General features: G+C 43.5%; 1 protein-coding gene across 1 annotated transcript; it reads right to left on the reverse strand.

Moving 5' to 3' along the window:
• Nucleotides 1–6627: 6627 nt before the first annotated feature.
• Nucleotides 6628–24800, reverse strand: LOC124148356. Its single transcript, XM_046519401.2, has 7 exons — nucleotides 24698–24800; nucleotides 15431–15637; nucleotides 14095–14169; nucleotides 8628–8693; nucleotides 8157–8240; nucleotides 6966–7028; nucleotides 6628–6667 (listed from the first exon to the last, which is right to left on the reverse strand). The coding sequence occupies exons 1-7, from the start codon at nucleotides 24719–24721 to the stop codon at nucleotides 6656–6658; spliced, it is 531 nt and encodes a 176-aa protein (XP_046375357.2). The 5' UTR covers nucleotides 24722–24800; the 3' UTR covers nucleotides 6628–6655.
• Between the last annotated feature and the right edge of the window lie 471 nt (nucleotides 24801–25271).

The raw sequence follows: 25271 nt of genomic DNA on the forward strand, positions 1-25271 counted from the left end.
ACCAATATTTTAGTGTATTGTTCAAACAAGTAAAGTTTGTTTTTCAATATTGTAGACTTGGAATCAAGTCACAAAAACGCAACTGCTACAGAAAAGCATGCATTCCATGCAAAAGATGGAAAAACAAACAAAAAAACAAACATGTGCGTTAACGGGATTCCATATGCATTGTTTAGCATTGTTTTGACAACATCCACTCAGAAAAACAACAAAATCACGTCATTATTCAACATTACGAAATGCCACGCCTGTCCGAAATTATGCGTCTGCGAGCCATTGGTATGCTTGAAGCAGGATCGAGTCAACGTGAAGTTTCAAGACAATTTAATGTCCACAGAAACACCATTTGGTGTTTATGGCAACGTTGGCAACAGACGAATGCAGCCAGAGACCATCCTCGGAGTGGCAGGCCACGCGTAACAAATAATCGACAAAAAACAACTGGATTCGAACAACACAGCTACGAAATCGATTCCAGCCAGAATTCTAGACTGCAAGAAGCATTCCTGGCCTTCGACGAATATCTTCACAAACCGTACGTCACCGCCTCAGATGTGCAGGGATTGTCGCCAGAAGACCCGCCAGACGTCACATTTTGACAGGAAAGCGCTGTCAAGTACGTCTACAGTGGTGCAGACAGCGTCTACGCTGGACGGCCATGACGAGTCTCGGTTTCACCTCAGCCACAGCGATCGACGGGTTCGAGTGTACCAACGACGAGGTGAACGTTACGTCAATCATTGTTTCATGGAAGAAATCGGTTCGGGGGCGGCAGCGTTATGGTATGGGGTGGGATTACAGCAAGACAGAGGACCCTTTTGATAGTGGTAGAGGGAAATCTCAATGGACAGCGCTACCGTGACGAGATCATCGGCCCTGTTGTTCTACCGTTTTTGCGTCGTCATGGCCCAGGCATTACCTTTCAACATGACAACTAAACACGAAGTAACCATTCCACATATACTCACACGCAAAAGAAACACATGTGGTTTTAAGCAAATAGGTACAAACACGGAACCATAAATTGATACGAGTTTTAGCATGTAGTGAAGCCCGATGGTGTTATCAATATATTTGGTTGCATTTTGGAAGCCCCGAGTAGAAACGCAACATAAAAAGCGAATCGCCAAAACGCACCATTTCAATGAATATGTGGGCATCATGCACCCATTTCTCGCGAAATCGAAAATGCATGAACTGTTGTGGGTATAAAACTGTGGCCGATTCTTGGACCTACCACTTCTTGGTCAACAATGCCACGCCTTACTCAAATTCAGAGAAACCAGGCTATCGGACGTTTGGAAGCTGGAGAGTCTGTCCAAGATGTTGCCCGTCATTTTAACGTTAACATAACCACAATTCACCGTCTCCTGCATCGATACAAGGCTACACAGACCACAGACGACCTTCCTCGGAGCGGTCGTCCTAGGGTCACCACACCTTGACAAGATCGGCAGATTACCCGTCAACACCAGCAAGTGAAAGTGCTCGACAGACCATAGGAACACATAATCGACACATTAGCCGGGACACTGATCCGAAGTTGACGTTCTAACAACCTCAGATGTCGCCGATCGCGACCAGCACGTCGTCCTGTTCTCCAACCACGGCATCGACAAGCACGACTTCAGTGGGCACATGGTCATCACAATTGGCGTGAGTGGAGGCGTGTCAACTTCTGATGAAAGTCGCTTTGTGTCTCCCTTGCAGACGGAAGAGTCAGAATTTGGCGGCGTCGAGGTGATCGTTTCGCTGACAGAAACGTTGTGGAAAGGGATCCGTGGTGTGGACCTAGCATCATGATATGGGCAGGGATAAGACTTAATGCGAGATTTGGACCCATGTGCTTTCTGAATGTTGGTCAAGGTCGAGGACAAGGCGTCACTGCTCAGCGGTATATCGACCAAGTGATCAGACCCCACTTTGTTCCATTTTTTGCACAACATCAGCAACACATTTCCCAGCAGGATAACGCTCGTCCCCATGTTGCCAGAGCTACCATGGCCTTTCTGCAACAACACAACATCCGTGTTCTACCGTGGCCAGCCCTCAGCCCTGATCTGAACCCCATCGAACACTTGTGGGTTGAGGTTCAAAGGCGTCTGCACACCTGCCGATGATCTACGCACAGCTGCTCTGGATGTGTGCAGAAGGATCCCTAGGGCCTTCACAAATCGTCTGATCCACTCAATGTACAGGAGATGTGTGGCAGTGATCAATGCTAATGGTGGTCACACCAGGTATTGACTGACATTTTGGGTATTGACCCGAAACTGTGTAAGCCCTTAACATTTGAAAAAACAAACAATTATGTCATCTGCCTTTTAATCCATTAAACTGTCTTCAGTCAAATTTTTGTCAATCTTGCCCTATTATTATTTCTTGTCTTTAATGTTGAAAATAAATAACATGTATACTGCATACTTGACTTGCGTTTCTTTTGCGTGTGAGTATATTTATCCTTGGAATAACCACAATATTATACTCACTTTTTCCTGGCCAGGTCTCACGACAGTGAAAGATCAACTGTGTCTTAAAACTGCTATGACATGGCTTTATATAATAAAGTCAGAGCCAAAACGCATGCTTTTCACATGTCAAAATGGTGTGTTTGGGCGACCCGTTCCAGTATTAAGGATGACATTTACCCGTACCAAAATAGATCCCAAAAGTTATGATGAAAGAGCACCTGATGTGACAGTAATCAATTGAGTCATCCTCAATTAAATATATTTATAACGCCACTCAGCAAGATGATACCGTCTAGATTGTTGTTTGTTTCTTTTTTATCGCCACACTCAGCAATATTCCAGCTTTAAATATATGACGGCGGGCTGTAAATGATAGCGTCCGGACCAGACAATTCAGTGATTGATTTCATGATCATAGACACTCGCAACTGGGATACAATGACATGCATCAACCAAGTCAGCGAGCCTGACCACCCGGTCCTGTTATTTCGGCAAGTTTGTTGTTAAATCAATACTATTGTTAGCCCAGGTTTCTACAAAGCAAGTTATATCATGACTTGAAACGAAATCAATGAATTGTGGTAGGATCTGGTTAGTGTTTCTTTGCCCCTTTGGTACAATAAATTATCCAATTCTCGCTCTCCATAGTTCACATTCATGCCGTTTGCTGCAGTTTAGTACTGTAGAGTTCCTTTATCATTGACAAATACAACATTTCTGAGCTCGCAAACCTTCATGTTCATCTCCGCACGCGCATAGACAGGCAATTAACACCTCGGAGTTAATCAACTCAACACTCTAATGAGCGAATAACCTCGATTGGGTCAGATGGGGAGAAATGGCACGGAGAGCCTTATCCTTAAAATATGCCTCTTGGACAATTATGATTGACCAATACGCCTGACTAAAGTCGCTTATATCCTTAAATTATGCCTCTTGGACAATTATGAATGACGAATACGCCTGACTAAAGTCGCTTATATCCTTAAAATATGCCTCTTGGACAATTATGATTGACGATTACGCCTGACTAAAGTCGCTTATATCCTTAAAATTTGCCTCTTGGACAATTATGATTGACTAATACGCCTGACTAAAGTCGCTTATATCCTTAAAATATGCCTCTTGGACAATTATGATTGACCAATACGCCTGACTAAAGTCGCTTATATCCTTAAAATATGCCTACTGGACAATTATTATTGACTAATACGCCTGACTAAAGTCGCTTATATCCTTAAAATATGCCCTTGGACAATTATTATTGACCAATAAGCCTGACTAAAGTCGCTTATATCCTTAAAGTATGCCTCTTGGACAATTATGATTGACCAATACGCCTGACTAAAGTCGCTTATATCCTTAAAATATGCCTCTTGGACAATTATGATTGACGAATACGCCTGACTAAAGTCGCTTGGACTAATAAAGGAAATGTTTGACTTCCAGGACGTACTGGACCTAGAGAGCTCGCAATAATAAAAATGTACTTGACCTACACTAGGCCCATCTGGAGGTTAACCAGGGATTACTAAAAATAGGGGTATAAGATTTATTACCAAAGCCAATAAGTTTAGTTCAGTAACACAATAAGGAAGCAAGGTCTCAACTGTCCCATAATTACTTACTAGCGAAACTTCCATTCAGTAGAAGAAAATTGTTATATTTAAGTGTCACCCGGCGTTGTATACAATAATAATTTGGTAAAATACAGGCAGATATATTTAAAAAGAATAACGCCAGCCGGCCTATAAAGGCCTATGAGACACATGTTACATAGTAAAAAGCATGTAATATAAAAAAGAAGTTAATAAAACCACTTAACTGCATTTGAAATACTAAGAAAATTTGAGTCACGAACCATTGGGTTTTATAAATTATGCAATGAGGGACTTACGACGGTTATACATTTTAGACAATGATACGGCTATTTTCTTACACAGGGAATTATTGGACATAAGGTAGAGGAACTGGTCAACTGTAGACAGCTGAGGGAAAGAAGGATTAAGAGTAGAAGCAAACTGAAAGAGGTCGTAACGCAAATCAGCATAAAGTTGACAAAACATAAGAAAATGAAGTTCATCTTCGACAGAATTACTGTTGCAGAACTTACCTATTCTCTCCCCAAGGGGGATAACTGGACGTGAAAACCTACGAAGTTCTACCTGCAGCGGGAGTGTTCCACAGTGGAATTTACTTAGTATACTTCTCTCGCTTCTATCAAGAGGAGAGTTGACATAAGCTTCAACATGTAAACTATTTTTAAACAAGCGGTATGTTCGTGTTTATTTCAATTAACGTTTCCTTTGTCATTCCATAATTGGGTAAACCAGTTAATATAATCAGCATAGATCAAACCCTGTTTTGAAAGATCAAATTCACATGGCGAAATGTCATAAATATTAGAAACAGGCAACTCCCAAGATGAAACGAGAGATAAAACTTTACTGTACCATGATTTACTAAAATTGGAAGACCATCTGTTAACAGCAAAAACAAGTCTTGAATGCTGAACATAATTAATACGACGCCAAAAACGGAGAATTTCAATGTACTGTTTTGTAAAACAGTCACCACGGACTGCAACATTCGGGGTTTTGTTACTCACACCGAGAAAAAAGCGACATGCTCTGTTTTGGATGTTATTGATACATCTGAATCCCTTAGTTCCCCCCAGAGGGCTGAACCATACGATAAAATAGGCTGCACAAGGTTTTCATAGAGAGTATTATAAACGCTATAAGGTAAACCACCAACTGACTTAAATTTACATATGATGACACCCAATGCACGACTGGCAGACTTGGCTAGCTCGTTCACTGTAAAATTTAGGTCAAGATGCTCATGAAACCGGAGATATTTGTATGCATGAGTATAATCAATGACATTGTTACTTAAAGTAAAAACAAATTTGGATCGGGGTATTACATTTGGGCGGAAACGGATTACGTTTGTTTTTTTAATATTGACTAGCAAGCGCCAACGGGCGCACCAGTCGCTAACACACTCAAGCATACGTTGCAAGCAACACTCGTCCGGGGCTATTAAAGCAATATCGTCTGCATAAAACAGAGTACTCAACATTGTATGATCAATGTATATACCGCAGTTCAAATAGTTGATTTCACTGACCAAGTCGTTTACGTATACTGAAAGTAATGTCGGCGACATGACACAACCCTGTCGAACTCCAGAATAGACTGGGAATATATCAGTGTGACTGTTGTTTACACGAACATATGATTTAGTGTTGTTATACATTGACTGAACTGCATGAAAAAATCTACCATTTATACCTAGACACATAAGTTTGTACCACAGACACTCTCTATTGACAGTGTCAAATGCTTTTTTATGTCAATGAGGCATACATAGGTAGATTGTTTTGAATATTTTCTGCTATTGGTAATTGAGTACAGAGTATACAAATGTTCTTGAGTACTACGTTTTGTGCGAAACCTGTTCTGTTCGTCAGCTAGAATGTTATTACTTTCTAACCATGTATTTAACCGCGTATTTAAAATGTCAGAATAAAGTTTACATGGAATTGATAAGAGAGATATGCCTCTATACCCGAGGGGGTCACGGGGATTTACAACCAGATAAGTACAATTAGTGAGGGGACAAAATGACCATAAATACTTGAGAAATATTTACATAGTACTAGATAATCCCATGTACTGCGTGAAAGTTACCAAACAATCTCGATACATGAACAGATCTGCCTACATATATGTGATAACATATATCAAATCAATACATGATGAAAGTAGGAGATTAAACTGCGAGAGGATAACATTTACAGACAACAAATTCTCTTACATTACCCTGATGAACATAAAGACACCCAGCTGTGCTTAGCGGCAGCGACCGCCTGACAGGAATGGACCGTGACAGAGAATTAACAAAATTGGTGTCACGAACGTAAGGATTTTTGGGGCGTTTTTAACTGAATAACAACAATAACAATAACAATAACAATAACAATAATAATAATTATAAGGCTGCATTGTTGAGGAGTCTTCACATTCTCCGAAAAGATCTGGGTGGGTTTGACTAGGCAGCGCTTCCTGGGAGAAGTCCGATTCGCTGTCTGGGCTGCGTGTAGAGGGGGCAAGGGCCCTGAGCTGATGATGACCCTAACCAGCCTGACTGTGGATCACCCACACTCTCTTTGCTGCATTTTATATCATAATCTGTAAATAATCATAATCATAATCATCATCATCATCATCATCATCATAATAATAATAATAATGAAATGAAGACTATGTAATAAATTTAATGAAAGGATGCTTCATTTTAATGGCTCTCCCTGCAACACTTTCTATTAGAGATACATAGTCGTAACGTTTTATATGTCAAAGAAAGCCTTACATGTTGTTGTGGCCTGGCTTTTGAATTCATCGACCTTAAAAATCGAATCACTATCAACATCCGTGAACCAGACTTAGAAATGTAACTTAATGTGTAATGTATAGTTAAGTTACTCACTGATACCAGTAGAAACAAAAGACCAAGGACGCCGATGCCAAGGAAAGGATTCCCCTGCAATATCTGAATGAAAGATTTGGCTTCAGTTATCTAAAACAGCATGAAGCTTATAAAATACATTCCTATCCCAAATAAAAACGAATGAAATACAGTAAACTACGGTTATAACGAACACGCTTATAACGAAAGGACGGATATAACGAACTTACTTTTTTGAGCCGACTATTTGCTGTAGTTATGCTGTATATATGCTTATAACGAACTACGATTATAACGAACTAAAATTAGTAGTCCCTTTGAGTTCGTTATAACCGTGCTTTACGGTAGATATTGTTTTAGAACGACATTGCTAGCTTGACGATACATTTGAAATGTATAATAAGTTGGTGTTTAATGCTTTAGATGTTTCAACAAATCTTAATTAACTATTTGATTATATCTTTTTCGTGGCATGGATGGATAACATTCTTGTCCTTCAAATTATCATATGGTTCCAGCCTTCTGTGCCTTGTGGTTAGGGCTGCGACGAGTCCAAATTTATTACCCGGGTACCCGCCACCCTATTACCCGGCCCTACCCGCTATAGGTCTCAAGTGTTGGGAACAAAATGTCCGAATGGGAATTAATTTACCGCAGCACTGGCAAAAAATAATTAGATTCATGCAGAACGAATGCCTGCATAGTGAGAAAGAAATGTGAACATTAGCTAAACCTGTAGTGTAACCATTGAGTTTTTTGTCAATGGCATTAAACAGTATGTCACTCGACTAACCACGGGTCCGGGTAGTCATGTGGGTACCCGGGTCCTACTCAGGACCCACCCGACCCGAGTACCCGAGTTACCCGTTCCAGCCCTACTTGTGGTGTCTGAGAAGAGGATTCTTAAAGATTTTGTTTTTTTAAGAGCATTCCGTCAATTTAACGAAGGAAGTTTAAACATATTCTATTTCATATTTCTAGATCTTGTGCATTATGGAGAAACGCTTTTTAAACAGTTTTGATTTGATATTTTTCGTTTAAAATTATTTTAAAGACAAACATGAGTTCTCTTATGTTGCTAGACAACCTCCTGAATTTCAGACTTCAGCCATTTCGGAGAAGTCGAAAGTTCACAGACAAAAGGTCAGAACCCCAACAAAATGTCTATGCCATAAGCTCACATGGAGCTACACGGCCCAGATTGTCACTTACGATTACTGTCAACAGCACTGTCAGACCGATGAGTCCGTAAACCCGAGCAGTCAAAATCATGTCCACCATTCGTTTGTAGAAACCCTTGTAGACGTTTAAAATAAATGCAGATGTTTTATTTATGAGATAAATATAATGTGTTTTTAATGTAGAGTTTTGTTACCTGGAGATTTGACGCCAGTAAATTGAACATGGAACCGAACTCGCTGTTCAAAATTTACTTGAAGTCAACAGGCAACATATCTTTTCATTAAACGCATTCTCCATTCTGCCACGACAAACTTCAAAGCAAATTCTTTAATATGAGCCAAAAGAATTGTTCCTGCTTCGAACTGTTCACTTTGTCGATTCTTAGGTTACAATACAGGTTAGAGGAAGGTGTTTTAAGTTTTAGCAAATAATTTTTTGAGCAGATTACCATTGCATTTCAGTTGGAGTATCTGTCTATTAAAAAGAAAGAAAATTACTTACGCTGTGGATAGCTGCAGCGAAATCGCCCCCAGCACTTATCCAGATATCCTTTGCTGTGGCATGACCCTGAACAAGCGTGAGTAATTGTATTTTAAGGCCAAGCATCAATATTCAAGCTAAAACAACATGATAATGGGGTCTGGACTGATCCACACAACAAGCCAATTTTAAGTCACATAGTCTGACCAACTCATTAATCAAAGCATCCGTTCTTCTTACAAGACCCATACAATCCTCCAAGTCACATTGTCTGACCATTTGTTTCTCTTACAGGGTCCACACAATCATCCAAGTCACATAGTCTGACCAACTCATTAATCAAAGCATCCGTTCTTCTTACAGGGCCCACACAATCCTCCAAGTCACATAGTCTGACCATTTGTTCCTCATACAGGATCCACACAATCATCCATGTCACATCGTCTGACCATCTGATCCTCTTACAGGATCCACACACTCATCCAAGTCACATAGCCTGACCATCTGATCCTCTTACAGGATCCACACGATCATCCATGTCACATCGTCTGTCCATCTGATCCTCTTACAGGATCCACACGATCATCCATGTCACATCGTCTGTCCATCTGATCCCCTTACAGGATCCACACAATCATCCAAGTCACATAGTCTGACCATCTGATCCCCTTACAGGATCCACACAATCATTCATGTCACATCGTCTGACCATCTGATCCTCTTACAGGAACCACACAATGATCCAAGTCACATAGTCTGACCATCTGATCCCCTTACAGGATCCACACAATCATTCATGTCACATCGTCTGACCATCTGATCCCCTTACAGGAACCACACAATCATCCAAGTCACATAGTCTGACCATCTGATCCCCTTACAGGAACCACACAATCATCCAAGTCACATAGTCTGACCATCTGATCCTCTTACAGGATCCACAGGATCATCAAAGTCACATCGTCTGACCATCTGATCCTCTTCCAGGATCCACACAATGATCCAAGTCACATCGTCTGACCATCTGATCCTCTTACATGATCCACACAATGATCCAAGTCACATCGTCTGACCATCTGATCCTCTTACAGGATCCACATAATCATCCAAGTCACATCGTCTGACTATCTGATCCTTTACAGGATCCACATAATCATGCAAGTCACATTGCCTGACCATCTGATCCTTTACAGGATCCCGGCAATCATCCAAGTCACATTGTCTGACCATCTGATCCTCTTACAGGATCCACACAATCATCATAGTCACATAGTCTGACCATCTGATCCTCTTACAGGATCACACAACTCCAAGTCACATTGTCTGAACATCTGATCCTCTTACAGGATCCACACAATCATCCATGTCATATCATCTGACTACTGATCCTCTTACAGGATCCACACAACTCCAAGTCACATTGTCTGAACATCTGATCCCTTTACAGGATCCACACAATCATCCATGTCATATCATCTGACTACTGATCCTCTTACAGGATCCACACAACTCCAAGTCACATAGTCTGACCATTTGTTCCTCATACAGGATCCACACAATCATCCATGTCACATCGTCTGACCATCTGATCCTCTTACAGGATCCACACACTCATCCAAGTCACATAGCCTGACCATCTGATCCTCTTACAGGATCCACACGATCATCCATGTCACATCGTCTGTCCATCTGATCCTCTTACAGGATCCACACGATCATCCATGTCACATCGTCTGTCCATCTGATCCCCTTACAGGATCCACACAATCATCCAAGTCACATAGTCTGACCATCTGATCCCCTTACAGGATCCACACAATCATTCATGTCACATCGTCTGACCATCTGATCCTCTTACAGGAACCACACAATGATCCAAGTCACATAGTCTGACCATCTGATCCCCTTACAGGATCCACACAATCATTCATGTCACATCGTCTGACCATCTGATCCCCTTACAGGAACCACACAATCATCCAAGTCACATAGTCTGACCATCTGATCCCCTTACAGGAACCACACAATCATCCAAGTCACATAGTCTGACCATCTGATCCTCTTACAGGATCCACAGGATCATCAAAGTCACATCGTCTGACCATCTGATCCTCTTCCAGGATCCACACAATGATCCAAGTCACATCGTCTGACCATCTGATCCTCTTACATGATCCACACAATGATCCAAGTCACATCGTCTGACCATCTGATCCTCTTACAGGATCCACATAATCATCCAAGTCACATCGTCTGACTATCTGATCCTTTACAGGATCCACATAATCATGCAAGTCACATTGCCTGACCATCTGATCCTTTACAGGATCCCGGCAATCATCCAAGTCACATTGTCTGACCATCTGATCCTCTTACAGGATCCACACAATCATCATAGTCACATAGTCTGACCATCTGATCCTCTTACAGGATCACACAACTCCAAGTCACATTGTCTGAACATCTGATCCTCTTACAGGATCCACACAATCATCCATGTCATATCATCTGACTACTGATCCTCTTACAGGATCCACACAACTCCAAGTCACATTGTCTGAACATCTGATCCCTTTACAGGATCCACACAATCATCCATGTCATATCATCTGACTACTGATCCTCTTACAGGATCCACACAACTCCAAGTCACATTGTCTGAACATCTGATCCTCTTACAGGATCCACACAATCATCCATGTCATATCATCTGACTACTGATCCTCTTACAGGATCCACACAACTCCAAGTCACATTGTCTGAACATCTGATCCTCTTACAGGATGCACACAATCATCATAGTCACATAGTCTGACCATCTGATCCTCTTACAGGATCCACACAATCATCCATGTCATATCATCTGACTACTGATCCTCTTACAGGATCCACACGATCATCCATGTCACATCGTCTGTCCATCTGATCCTCTTACAGGATCCACACGATCATCCATGTCACATCGTCTGTCCATCTGATCCCCTTACAGGATCCACACAATCATCCAAGTCACATAGTCTGACCATCTGATCCCCTTACAGGATCCACACAATCATTCATGTCACATCGTCTGACCATCTGATCCTCTTACAGGAACCACACAATGATCCAAGTCACATAGTCTGACCATCTGATCCCCTTACAGGATCCACACAATCATTCATGTCACATCGTCTGACCATCTGATCCCCTTACAGGAACCACACAATCATCCAAGTCACATAGTCTGACCATTTGTTCCTCATACAGGATCCACACAATCATCCATGTCACATCGTCTGACCATCTGATCCTCTTACAGGATGCACACAATCATCATAGTCACATAGTCTGACCATCTGATCCTCTTACAGGATCCACACAATCATCCATGTCATATCATCTGACTACTGATCCTCTTACAGGATCCACACAACTCCAAGTCACATTGTCTGAACATCTGATCCTCTTACAGGATCCACACAATCATCATAGTCACATAGTCTGACCATCTGATCCTCTTACAGGATCCACACAATCATCCATGTCATATCATCTGACTACTGATCCTCTTACAGGATCCACACAATCATCCAAGTCACATAGTCTGACCATCTGATCCTCTTACAGGATCCACACGATCATCCATGTCACATCGTCTGTCCATCTGATCCTCTTACAGGATCCACACGATCATCCATGTCACATCGTCTGTCCATCTGATCCCCTTACAGGATCCACACAATCATCCAAGTCACATAGTCTGACCATCTGATCCCCTTACAGGATCCACACAATCATTCATGTCACATCGTCTGACCATCTGATCCTCTTACAGGAACCACACAATGATCCAAGTCACATAGTCTGACCATCAGATCCCCTTACAGGATCCACACAATCATTCATGTCACATCGTCTGACCATCTGATCCCCTTACAGGAACCACACAATCACCCAAGTCACATAGTCTGACCATCTGATCCCCTTACAGGAACCACACAATCATCCAAGTCACATAGTCTGACCATCTGATCCTCTTACAGGATCCACAGGATCATCAAAGTCACATCGTCTGACCATCTGATCCTCTTCCAGGATCCACACAATGATCCAAGTCACATCGTCTGACCATCTGATCCACTTACATGATCCACACAATGATCCAAGTCACATCGTCTGACCATCTGATCCTCTTACAGGATCCACATAATCATCCAAGTCACATCGTCTGACCATCTGATCCTTTACAGGATCCACATAATCATGCAAGTCACATTGCCTGACCATCTGATCCTTTACAGGATCCAGGCAATCATCCAAGTCACATTGTCTGACCATCTGATCCTCTTACAGGATCCACACAATCATCATAGTCACATAGTCTGACCATCTGATCCTCTTACAGGATCACACAACTCCAAGTCACATTGTCTGAACATCTGATCCTCTTACAGGATCCACACAATCATCCATGTCATATCATCTGACTACTGATCCTCTTACAGGATCCACACAACTCCAAGTCACATTGTCTGAACATCTGATCCCTTTACAGGATCCACACAATCATCCATGTCATATCATCTGACTACTGATCCTCTTACAGGATCCACACAACTCCAAGTCACATTGTCTGAACATCTGATCCTCTTACAGGATCCACACATTCATCCATGTCATATTATCTGACTACTGATCCTCTTACAGGATCCACACAACTCCAAGTCACATTGTCTGAACATCTGATCCTCTTACAGGATGCACACAATCATCATAGTCACATAGTCTGAACATCTGATCCTCTTACAGGATCCACACAATCACCCAAGTCACATAGTCTGACCATCTGATCCTCTTACATGATCCACACAATCATCCATGTCATATCATCTGACTACTGATCCTCTTACAGGATCCACACAACTCCAAGTCACATCGTCTAACCATCTGATCCTCTTACAGGATCAAGGCAATCATCCAAGTCACATCGTCTGACCATCTGATCCCTATTGTTGTCTGACCATGGACATATTGAGAAACTTACCCGAGTTTCTTTTGCTATCAAATGTACGAGTCGATAATTGTTTCAAATTCCGAGGCTTGCCGAGTGTTATTGACGAGGGATATATTGGATATCAAACGACACAAGGGTGATATACTAGTTATTGTTCCTCCTATCTTCTCAGTTTGTAAACGGCAATAACCAGGGCTTTGTGTGTAAAATGTGCAGCTTACCAGCTTCAGTCGTAGAGAGATTAGTGATATCTTTTGATTTTAACATCATGGTAACGGATGACATCACATTTGTTTGTAAAGTATTGCGATGCATTTTCATTGAAACAATATCCCGTAGGAGAGAACGCTTGATCTCCCTCAAGCAATATCTCCTGCTGAAGCCTGTTTTGGGGCGGTGAGGTAGCCTAGTGGTTAAAGCCTTCACTCGTCACGCCGAAGACCCGGGTTCGATTCCCTACATGGGTACAATGTGTGAAAACCCAAGACTTACCTTAGCGTTTCTTTCGATTATGAAATGACCAACACACAACTGGCAGAGGACAGCTATTAGAATACAAACACACGCCTGAAAAAAAGGGTATAAGGACGAGGTTGTTTGTTTGTTGTTTATGACGGCAGTCTGTATATAATCGAGAATAATTATCATGAGAATCGATCTACGCAATTGGTATACGATGACACGCATAAAAAGAATTCCAACCACCCGAGCCAGTGTCTGGGTGAGATAACTACACTACTGTACAATACAGTAATACAATATACTGTATACAAACACAGACAAAGTTTAGATGACAGTTGACTGCTACCTGTATGTGGGCGAAGGCGGAGAATTACAATAATGTTCAATACAGTCATACATGTCCTATTTCTAGATCTTACCTTCTACTTGGCTTACCGACAAAAATGGAAGAGCTGTATAGACATGTATAAAAGGGAAACGTTTCCTGTGCAGTTTGCGATCACTTGGTATAAGGAGTTTAGCACAACGCAGTGAAAGAACAGCAAATCGCAAATGGGATACGATGACTTGCATCCACCAAGTCAGCGAGCCTGACTGCGATTCCGTTAGTCGCCTCTTACGACAAGATTAGTAGCCTGTTACGGCAAGCATGGGTTGCTGAAGATCTATTCTAACTCGGATCTTCACGGGTCCGTCTTATACATCCAGGTGTGGATACAGGTTATATGTTTGCATACATCTTGATTCACCCTCGAATCAAGGGGTTATAGCGAAAACTGCACCTCACCAAAACGTCACCGGGCGAAAACGGCGAAAACGGCACCTCGACTCAAGCGAAAACGGCTACTATTGCCTGGCGAAAACGGCACCTTATTTTTTTTACCTTGGTCAAATAAGTGATATTAAACTTACATGTCACCACCTCACGAAGGTTATGATATGATATACAATTAAATAATACATTTGGGAGTGATATCATGGTTAGAAAAAACAACAACATGCTGTATCATGTGATAACTGCGACCATGTAAATAAACCATATATATTACTACAAAAATCGTTCTTATCATTATTAAAAATAGAGGTGACGTTTTCGCCCGACACATAGTAACCGTTTTCGCCAAATGTGGGCCCACCTCGAACTTTAGATTAGGCAAACGGAGTTAGTTAGTTAGTTAGTTAATGGGGAGAACCGGAACTTTTCAAAACAGGGTTTCGATGTACAGTATTCTCGATGTACAGTACAGTGTACAGTATTCTGAGATCGGTAAAAGTGACATGACATCATATCAAACTCATTGCATTTCAGTCACAAATTTGTGAAAACGGTATATAGTTAACCAGGCTAACACGTGTTGAAACATACCACTCTGTATCTTTGCCAGTCCTCTCGTAGACGTACAAGCACAACTCCGGCTGTCATGGCCAACACTATACAGAGAGTGCCGATGTCTTCAAGGAGAGGGCAGAAAGCTGCTACGTCCATGTTCTGGTCTGTCAGCAGTAACCGTATCACGAAGCCAGGCGACACCCATGTCAGGAACCCAGTAGTTAGGAAGCCTACTAGAATTATCTGAAGAAGAATATCAAGTAATCCATCACGTCTTCCACCCATCCGATGAGCGGTCGGGTAGCCTAGTGGTTAAAGCGTTCGCTCGTCACGCCGAAGACCCGGGTTCGATTCCCGACATGGGTACAATGTGTGAAGCCAATTTCTGGTGTCCCCCGCCGTGGACAATGATTACTTGTCAGGAATGTAGTACTATATAATATATCTATATTTAGGTGCAAGTGTGTTGCTATATTTAGAAGCTAGTGCTTTACTGATCCAGCACTGTGCGGAACCTACCAGAAGCTGGTTATACTATATGAGGGACCGACGGCATGCCTATGTTATCTCACATTTCATCTTGCATTAGATCAAGACCAGCTCTTGTGTGAAGATCACTTTTCACCCTGGAGATCCAGCCTAGGCCTATCTCGGAAGCTTGACCACTGTTGCTGCCAGGTGAATATTCTCACTGACATTTGCTACAACCATTACTCTCATATTTTATATTGCCACTGTACTTGTAACATGTATTGCTTTTATTCTCTGTACTGATTTTGATTTGTAAACCTAGCCTTTATAATACAAGTGTTAATTGTATACCATTTGTTAAGTGTTTGTTAGTTTTACACTGAATTCTTTTGCATACATATTTTTGGGTTAACTTACTGTCACAATTTGGAAATCGACACGTCACACGGAAATCGTCCATGATGTTATTGAAAGAGCGCCCAGAAAGCGGAAGGTCGATGGTTCGATCCCCGGCCCCGTCATGCCAAAAGACGTTAACCGGTAGTACTTGTTGTTACCCTGCCTGGCTCTCGGCATTCAGGAGAACAAACACGGACTAGTCGGAATCAGTATTCTATGTCTGAGTGGTATTTATGTTAAACCACAACAAAGTATCACAGTGGGCTAGCACTATAAAACCTGCTTTAGGCTGACAAGCAAATCCAAACACACACGCGGCGATGAACCCCATTCAGATGAATCTAATCATGTAGAACATAAACTGACACCCAAAAGAAACTTTACCAAAAACAACAAAACATACATGCATGAAGTAAAGTGTATTGAGAAGATCAATATATCAACATAATCAACACTGAAAATGACAATCATACCGCGACCGAGAATGACGTCAGAGCCCCCCAAACGTGTGGTACAAAACTCGAGCTTTCAGAATCATGGACAATAGGCAGAGTACATTAACAATCGCTCACGTTCAATAACAAGTCATTAGTAACGTGTGTGACCACCAAATGCCTCAATACACGCAACAACTCTTCGACACACACAAAAAAGTTGTCTGATGAGGTCACGTGGGATTTGACGCCATTCTTCTTGGAGCGCCAAGATCAGTTCTTGCCGGTTGGCTGGAGAGTGTGGTTGTTGTCGAACACGACGATCCATCAAGTCCCAGAGGTATTCTATGGGGGACATGTCGGGTGACCGTGCAGGCCACGGCAGGACGTTGACGTTGTTGGCTGTGAGGAAGTTAGTGACAATTCTGGCTGTATGGGCTCTAGCGTTGTCATGCTGATAAATGACAACACGTGGCTGCTGTTGGAGAAATGGTAGGACAACTGGACGACGAATGTTATCCATGTACCGCTGAGCTGTCAAGTTTCCGCCAACGATGACCAGCGGTGTCCTCTCCTGCCCACAGATCCCTCCCCACACCATGACACTCCCTCCACCATATTGTACGACCTCCTGCACGCAACACGCCGCCGTTCGTTCACCCCTTCGGCGGTAAACACGTTGTCTTCCATGAGCCCTAAACATACAGAATCGACTTTCGTCAGTGAAGACAACCCTCTACCAGTCACATCGTTGCCAACGTCGTACATCCCGCACTAATCTCAATCGAAGACGGCGATGTTGCGCTGTCAATAGCTGCCCTCTGTATGGTCTAAAAGCCCTGATTTCACGAGCCCTGGGTCTCCTGGCCACTGTATGTCGACTAACCCTGTGACCAAAGGCATTTGTCGCCGATGACGTCACTGTCAGGAAGCGATTTCGGAGGTGCAAGGTACGCAATTGCAAGTACCGGTCATCATGGGGCGTGGTCACCCTGGGTCTGCCTGTTCTTGGCCTGTCAGCGGTCCGCCCTGTCTGTCTGTAACGTTGCATCAAGTTGGTAACGGCAACACGGGAGCAACCGAAGGTTCGTGCAATATGGGCGTTGGTGGCTCCCATCTGTGCTTTTCACTTTTACGCGTGTTATCTCACAATGTAACAGACAATTAACATCTTCTGCAAACACTATTGTTGTATTTACACAGCTATTTGACACTGTGTTGGGTTTAAAAAAAGCGTAATCATAAGAAACCTCTTCCAAAAGTGGCATCCAGCGTACGATTCCGACCATATCATGGACACGTGTTTATAAATCACTATCAAATAGTGTGATGTTTACGAAAAGGCGAGCGTCTCCTGCCCTACCGAGGCGCCACCCCTAAACCCTTGCAAAGGCAAACTGTGCATCCAAAAAAATACACCCCATTTGTCAGATATCCCATTTGTCATACAGATTAGTAAGGATGGCATATAAAAATATGTGATGCTATTATGTATCAGTCCTATTCGACTTAATCTCCTGAGTTTATGAAAGATCAAACAACTGAGGACCACTCTAATTAGATACAAATATGCTTACTACATGGAGAAGTGAAAACCTTTGAGACCTAATCAATGAACTTTTTGATGACGTAAATAGGAGTGAGTGAGTATGTTTTTAGCAATATTCCAGCAATATCACGGCGGGGGCCACCAGAAATGGTCTTCACACATTGTACCCATGTTGGGATTCGAACCCAGGTCTTCGGTGTGACGAGCGAACGCTTTAACCACTAGGCTAACCGACTGCACCTCTGATAAATGAGAGGATACGCATTCATTAAATAGTGGGGTAGCACTCTGGTGCTTTGTGGCGGGGTTCTTGTGGGCTACACTGCTAGTAACGAATTAACTTGCTTCCAAATTAATACTCGTGCTTAAGGCTACCTGCTTTTCAGCGGGAACCTTTCCGGGGTTACCTGCTTCTCAGTGGGAACCTTGTCTTTCCCGACTTTTCAGCCGGGGGTTCGTTGAATAACATACGTTGGGGTATACAAATGCCACGTATATGGGCCCGGCGGCGGAAGTTGTCTTGTCAAGCGGTAGCTGACAGTTGGGTCCGCGGCGGTAGTCGCACAATGGTGGCTGAAGTACATGGTCACACAGCCGGTACCACAACCAGAATCAGGCGGACGGGTCGCAATGACACGCGTACAGGGGGACATCGCCAGTCAGGTATGCTGGGATTTCAATAAACTTGGTTGTAGCAGGGTCAACTGCAAGTACACTAACAAATGCGGTAAGTGTGGCAAACATTCCCACAGCACTAGGACCTGCTTTCGAGGGAATGGGGTCATACCGACCCCATACAAGCCCAATCAGCCTTTCCCTAACAGAAAACCAGCCGTCAAGGCAGGTAAATTCAATGGCCCATTCCCCTGTGGATCTCAATGAAATGTCACCCTGGTTACGCCAATATGCTAGGGTCAATAACAGAGATGCAAATTATTTATGGGTAGGTTTTAGCTTTGGCTTTAAGCTCGAGTTCCAGGGAAGCCGCATGGGTCGCCTCGCAAGAAACTTGCGATCAGCCACGCACCAAGACACGGCAGGCTACGTGAAACAAAAACTACAAAAGGAAGTCGACCTTGGCAGGATGGCGGGCCCCTTCAAGGACACCCCCCTGGACAACCTCCAAGTATTCCCAATAGGCCTGGTGCCCAAGAAGCAGCCAGGCTATGGTCAGCATCTGGGTAAGCATGCGGAGGAATTCTAATTCTAATTCACCATCTATCCTATCCCAGGGGTAAATCTATAAATGACTTCATAGACACAGAGGCCTGCTCCGTTGTGTATGCCAGATTTGATGAAGCTACGCATATGGTTCAACAACTGGGAAAGGGAGCACTACTAGCAAAATTCGACATTCAGTCGGCCTTTAGAATTATACCAGTCCACCCATCCGATTTCGAGCTACTAGGGATCAGATTCGAAGGTGAGTTCTATTGCGATAAATGCTTACCATTTGGCTGCTCCATATCTTGCGCCATATTTGAAACGTTTAGTACCTTCTTGCAATGGTGCATGCAATCACATCTTCCAACGTGTCAGATCATGTATTACCTGGATGACTTCCAAATGGGGGGCTCAGCAGGCACCAGCCACTGCTCAGACAACCTCAACGGATGTGTGAATACACAGGAACAGCTTGGGGTCCCTATTGCGCACAACAATACGGTGGGCCCCACGACCAAACTGACATTCTTAGGGCTGGAAATCAGAATCCCAGAGTCGAAGATCAAGTAGGCGACAAGGGAAATCCAAGACATCCTGTCAACAGGTAACATCAAGGTCACAAAAAGGGCCCTTCAGTCCCTCATAGGCAAGCTTAACTTTATGTGCAGGGCTATACCAATGGCAAGGGCATTCAGCCGAAGGCTAATCAATCCGCTTAGCAAAGGTAAGCAACCATTTCACCACATTAGGATTACCAGTTGGGTCAAGGAAGACCTACAAATGTGTTTAACATTTCTTATGAGTTATAACGGCATTTCAGTGTTTCAGGACCAACTATGGGTAGACAGCGATTTCCTCCAGCTGTTTTCAGACGCAGCGGGTGGTGCCGGCTTTGGGGCCTACATGCAGGGCAAATGGTTTAACGGCGCATGGCCAGCCCAGTGTGTGACGGATGGAACTACACGGGACTTGACGCTCCTTGAGTTGTTCCCCATCACACTGGCCATCCAACTTTGGGGCAAGCAACTCGCAAACAAAAAGGTCCTCTTTTACTGCGACAACCAAGTCGGCGTAGCAATAATCAACAAACAGTCGACCAAGGCCCCCAGAGTGATGAGCCTACTCCGTCGCCTAATCCTGCAGTGCCTCCGATATAATATTATGTTTAAGACAAAGTATGTATGTTCCACTGCTAACACTATTGCCGATGCTCTCTCGAGGTTTCAGCTCAAACGCATCCGAGAGGCAGCACCAGCCTCGGACCAGAACCCCACACCTATCCCGTGCAACATATGGCTGATCTGAGGCAGGAAGCCGGCAGACTCCTACAACAATCTCTGTCTACAAATACATGGGCCACTTACCAAACAGGCATCAATGCCTTGCACCAGTTCCGGTCCACACACCAGCTACAAGAGGTGTGGCCAGTCCCGCTGGATCAGGTCGTAAACTTTATTGCTTATCTGTCAGTCACTCACCACTCCCCTAACACAGTCAAGACTTACATTGCAGCGCTGTCTTCACACCACAAATTCCACGGGCTCACCGACTGTACAAACCATTTCCTGGTAGGCAAGATTTTAACAGGCCTACACAAATCAGCGGGCCGACCAGACACCAGAAAACCGATCACTGCAGATCTGCTGCAGGTAGTAACCAACAATCTGCCTCACGTATGCTCATCAGCATATGAAGCCAGACTGTTCAAGGCAGTCTACTGCACAGCCTTCTTCGGCTTCTTTAGGGTAAGCGAACCTGGTCCAAACTGGACCCTCAAAAACAGGTTGCGCCATCCAGATTTTAAGCTTCTTGGGCAACCCCCAGCAGCTTTCAATCCATTTATCACACTCAAAGTCTGATCAGTACAGGATGGGGACAACAGTTACAATGTCATCAATACCAGGTAATCCGCTAGGTCCGGTAGTCGCCATCAAGCAGTACCTGGAGGCGCGCCCCTCCGGCCTACAACATGCATTCGTTCATTTCGACCATTCCCCCGTTACAAGGTACCAATTCCAGGCACTCCTAAAAAAGGCCTTAGCACACAGCAACATAAACACGGCTTGCTACTCTTCGCACTCCTTCCGCATTGGGGCAGCCACATCAGCAGCCATGAACGGGGTGCCCGATCACCTCATACAACAATACGGCAGGTGGAAATCAGATTGCTACAATGCTGACATACGTTTACCAACAAATTCAATGTTACACAATTAATTCAAATTGTCTTTCATGGTACTTACTACACTTCTTATTGTTCCAGCTACATGGCCAGGGCACGGCAGTACTTGCTCCTGAAGGGCACCAGTCCGAACCAACCGAGGATGCTATGGCTGGCACAAGGGGGGATGAGGTGGAAGGAGCTGGACACCATTCTGGATGCACAGGTCAAGGCGACACGGCGCACCCCCAGAGCCCTCATCATTCACCTGGGCTCCAACGACCTGTGCTCGGTCAAGGGCAGCCAACTCTACCTTGACATGGTGGCATCAATCCTTCGGATACAACTCCAGCTTCCTGACACCAAGATCATCGTATCCTCAATTCTGCCCAGGCGCTACTGGCACGATGCCAGGGATCCACTAAAGATCGAGGGGATGCGGAAGAATATCAACCGCCGACTGGCCAATCGAGTCAAAGAGCTCGGCGGTACAATGGTGCCACATCCCCAGATCCTGGCATCAGACAAGACATGGTACGCCGAGGAGGGCGTCCACCTCAGTGACAAAGGATTATGTGTGTTTATGGACAATTTATTGCATGCACTGGCGCTTGTTTTGCGCCATTAAGGATGTTATCTCCACAGGTTAGTGTTTCTTTTCAGTACATAGGCAAGTGGGGCAACAATGCTATCTCCGCGCATTGCGTGGCCGTGGGTGTGGGGTAGCACTCTGGTGATTTGTGGCGGGGTTCTTGTGGGCTACACTGCTAGTAACAAATTAACTTGCTTCCAAATTAATACTCGTGCTTAAGGCTACCTGCTTTTCAGCGGGAACCTTTCCGGGGTTACCTGCTTCTCAGTGGGAACCTTGTCTTTCCCAACTTTTCAGCCGGGGAATCGTAAAATAACATACGTTGGGGCAAACAATTGCCACGTATATGGGCCCGGCGGCGGAAGTCGTCTTGTCAAGCAGTAACTGACAGTTGGGTCCGCGGCGGTAGTCGCACAATGGTGGCTGAAGTACATGGTCACACAGCCGGTACCACAACCAGAATCAGGCGGACGGGTCGCAATGACACGCGTACAGGGGGACATCGCCAGTCAGGTATGCTGGGATTTCAATAAACTTGGTTGTAGCAGGGTCAACTGCAAGTACACTCACAAATGCGGTAAGTGTGGCAAATATTCCCACAGCTCTAGGACCTGCTTTCGAGGGAATGGGGTCCAACCGACCCCATACAAGCCCAACCAGCCTTTGCCTAACAGAAAACCAGCCGTCAAGGCAGGAAAATTCAATGGTAGCGTTTAAATATGCTACCGTGGGGGCCGGACAACGGTAGCAGTCTCTGGCCAGCAGCGCTAGCTGCGAATCGCTGTTGGCCACGCTAGTGGCCATGGCAACGGTAGCATTTTGGTATACGCAATTAGCAGCTTAGTAGCCCACTAGTACCTGCACACCCTCGGCCATTTAACCCAATCTCATCTTCTGTTTTTATTATAGGCATGGGCATCCACGGCTCGGTGGCCCTTGCCTCTCCTTGGCACATCGCGGGATAATGGAACATGTAGATTTAATTAACTATTCAAGACATAGACATGAGGTGATATGAGGTGAAATGGAGTTTAATGTCGAGACCAAGATTATTTCACTGAAATAGCGATGTGCTGAAGACCTATTCTACCACGGAATCTTCACGGGTCTGTTGTTGGTTTGACGCCGCCGGGAATCGAACTTCGGACTTTCCTCTCACCGGTTGGACGTTCTACCACAAGACCACGGAGGCGGTCGAAGGTAAATGAAATTTACCTTTTACCAATAGTTACGCAATTATAAACAGGTCATTTTGGGGCTAGACGAAATTTATCAGTTTCGAAAGGAGAAAAAACCCATTTATTGAAACATTTACTTTATAGGTAATAACGTAATAGTTAAGACTTTCACCCAACCACTTCAGGTTAATTATTATTACAGGGCGGTCGGGTAGCCTTGTGGATAAAGCCTTCGCTCGTCACGCCAAAGACCCTGGTTCGATTCCCGACATGGGTACAATGTTTGAAGCCCATTTCTGGTGTCCCCCGCCGTGATGTTGATGGAATATTGCTAAAAGCGGCGTAAAACCATACTCACTCACTAATTATTATTACCCACAACATGCAATATATTTGCAGCTATAACATTAACATATACATTAGAAACAAGTTAAGTCCACTAACACTTACACTTGTTACCTGAAACCAGGTCATCCTTTCACTATGGTTTAGCGTAAGAGGTTTTGAACCAAGAGACGAATTCACGTCGGCGACACTGAATTGTACACCACGTGGCCTCTTAGTGTAAATGTTATTGGTGAAATGATGAAGGATATTTCTAGCTATGGCCTCCATGAAGTTAAAATTTGACTCGATTCTGTCACCACCTCTATTTCAAGCGAGCTGATATGAAAGCTGATATTTTTTTAAATTGGTTATACAATATATACGTCTTCCTTAATTAATTATGTGTATCTTGAAGATACACATGTCTACAACTACATTTGAGAACAAGAACAGGGATAAAGAATTATGAATGGTTTGTTTGTTTTTTATTTTTCTGACAAATGAGCGTGAAAACGTGAACACGCCTTTAATAAAAGTGAACCGTTATAATAGTGAGTGAGTGAGTATGGTTTTACGCCGCTTTTAGCAATATTCCAGCAATATCACGGCGGGGGACACCAGAAATGGGCTTCACACATTGTACCCATGTCGGGAATCGAACCCGGGTCTTCAGCGTGACGAGCGAACGCTTTAACCACTAGGCTACCCGACCGCCCCCGTTATAATAGGAGTACCTTGAAACCAGTGATGGGTTTCGCGGCACCTATGTCACGCAGGTGAAGGTAACTGCATCGTTGTATTCAAAGGGGCAATGGATCTGCCGCACTGGCACTTTGATAGAAGTCAAATCAGCTGCAGGTATGTATAAAATCGTTTCAAAGCGGAAATTAATAACAAATATTCCATAGAAAGATATGAAGCATTTAAAAACCTTAAAAACTCCATGTGTGAATAAAATATACCATGTCTGATGAATCAAGATATGATTTAAAAAAAAGAACATGAAGGTAATAAACTGGAAAACTTACAGTCACAATTTCTGCGAGAACCATTTTCTGTTTTGTTCGCTGCTTACCGCTGCACAGCTAGAATAAGTGATCTCAGTACAGGACCTAGATATCAGCACCCCTGTTTCACTTTCATACATGCCTATGCAGCTCTTCTGTCACTAAGCCAGGGAGAAGGTAAGGTGTAAAAATAGGAATTGTATAACTGTATTGTACAGTATTGTAATGGTAACAGCCAGCGTACACACACAACACAATCGGCGTGCATATGATAAGGGTCCATTGTCCTAAAACACTATTATTATTTGCGAACAGATAACAATGATCATTCAGATACAGTATCAACCGTATACACCGTATACACATATCCTTAGTGTATCCTGCATTATTATTGGGATTTTATCGACAAAGCGAAATTAGCCCCGTAAATAATAATTATGCAAACTTTCGTTAGAAAAAAAAATGTCAACCACAAAAATGATATCGTTGGAATGTGTTTTTAGGCAAAAAATAGATCCCCCCCTATCAGAATATCAAGAATATCAGATGGTTGGTCCCTAATAAGGTGTCAACATAACATACCACGTTAAAAATA

The sequence above is a fragment of the Haliotis rufescens genome, unplaced genomic scaffold (assembly GCF_023055435.1).
Source record: "Haliotis rufescens isolate VD_foot unplaced genomic scaffold, xgHalRufe1.0.p SCAF_18, whole genome shotgun sequence".
NCBI classification, from domain to species: domain Eukaryota; kingdom Metazoa; phylum Mollusca; class Gastropoda; order Lepetellida; family Haliotidae; genus Haliotis; species Haliotis rufescens.

What these genes read in the sequence shown, in the direction of transcription:
- LOC124148356 (XM_046519401.2), bottom strand. Translation starts at nt 24,721, where the DNA reads ATGGTTCTCGCAGAAATTGTGACT. An exon ending in ACTGGCAAAGATACAGAGTG is followed by an intron (nt 14,170 to 15,430) that starts GTATGTTTCAAC and finishes CCTTTTTTTCAG; the next exon opens with GCGTGTGTTTGTATTCTAAT. An exon ending in TCGCTGCAGCTATCCACAGC is followed by an intron (nt 8,241 to 8,627) that starts GTAAGTAATTTT and finishes AACGTCTACAAG; the next exon opens with GGTTTCTACAAACGAATGGT.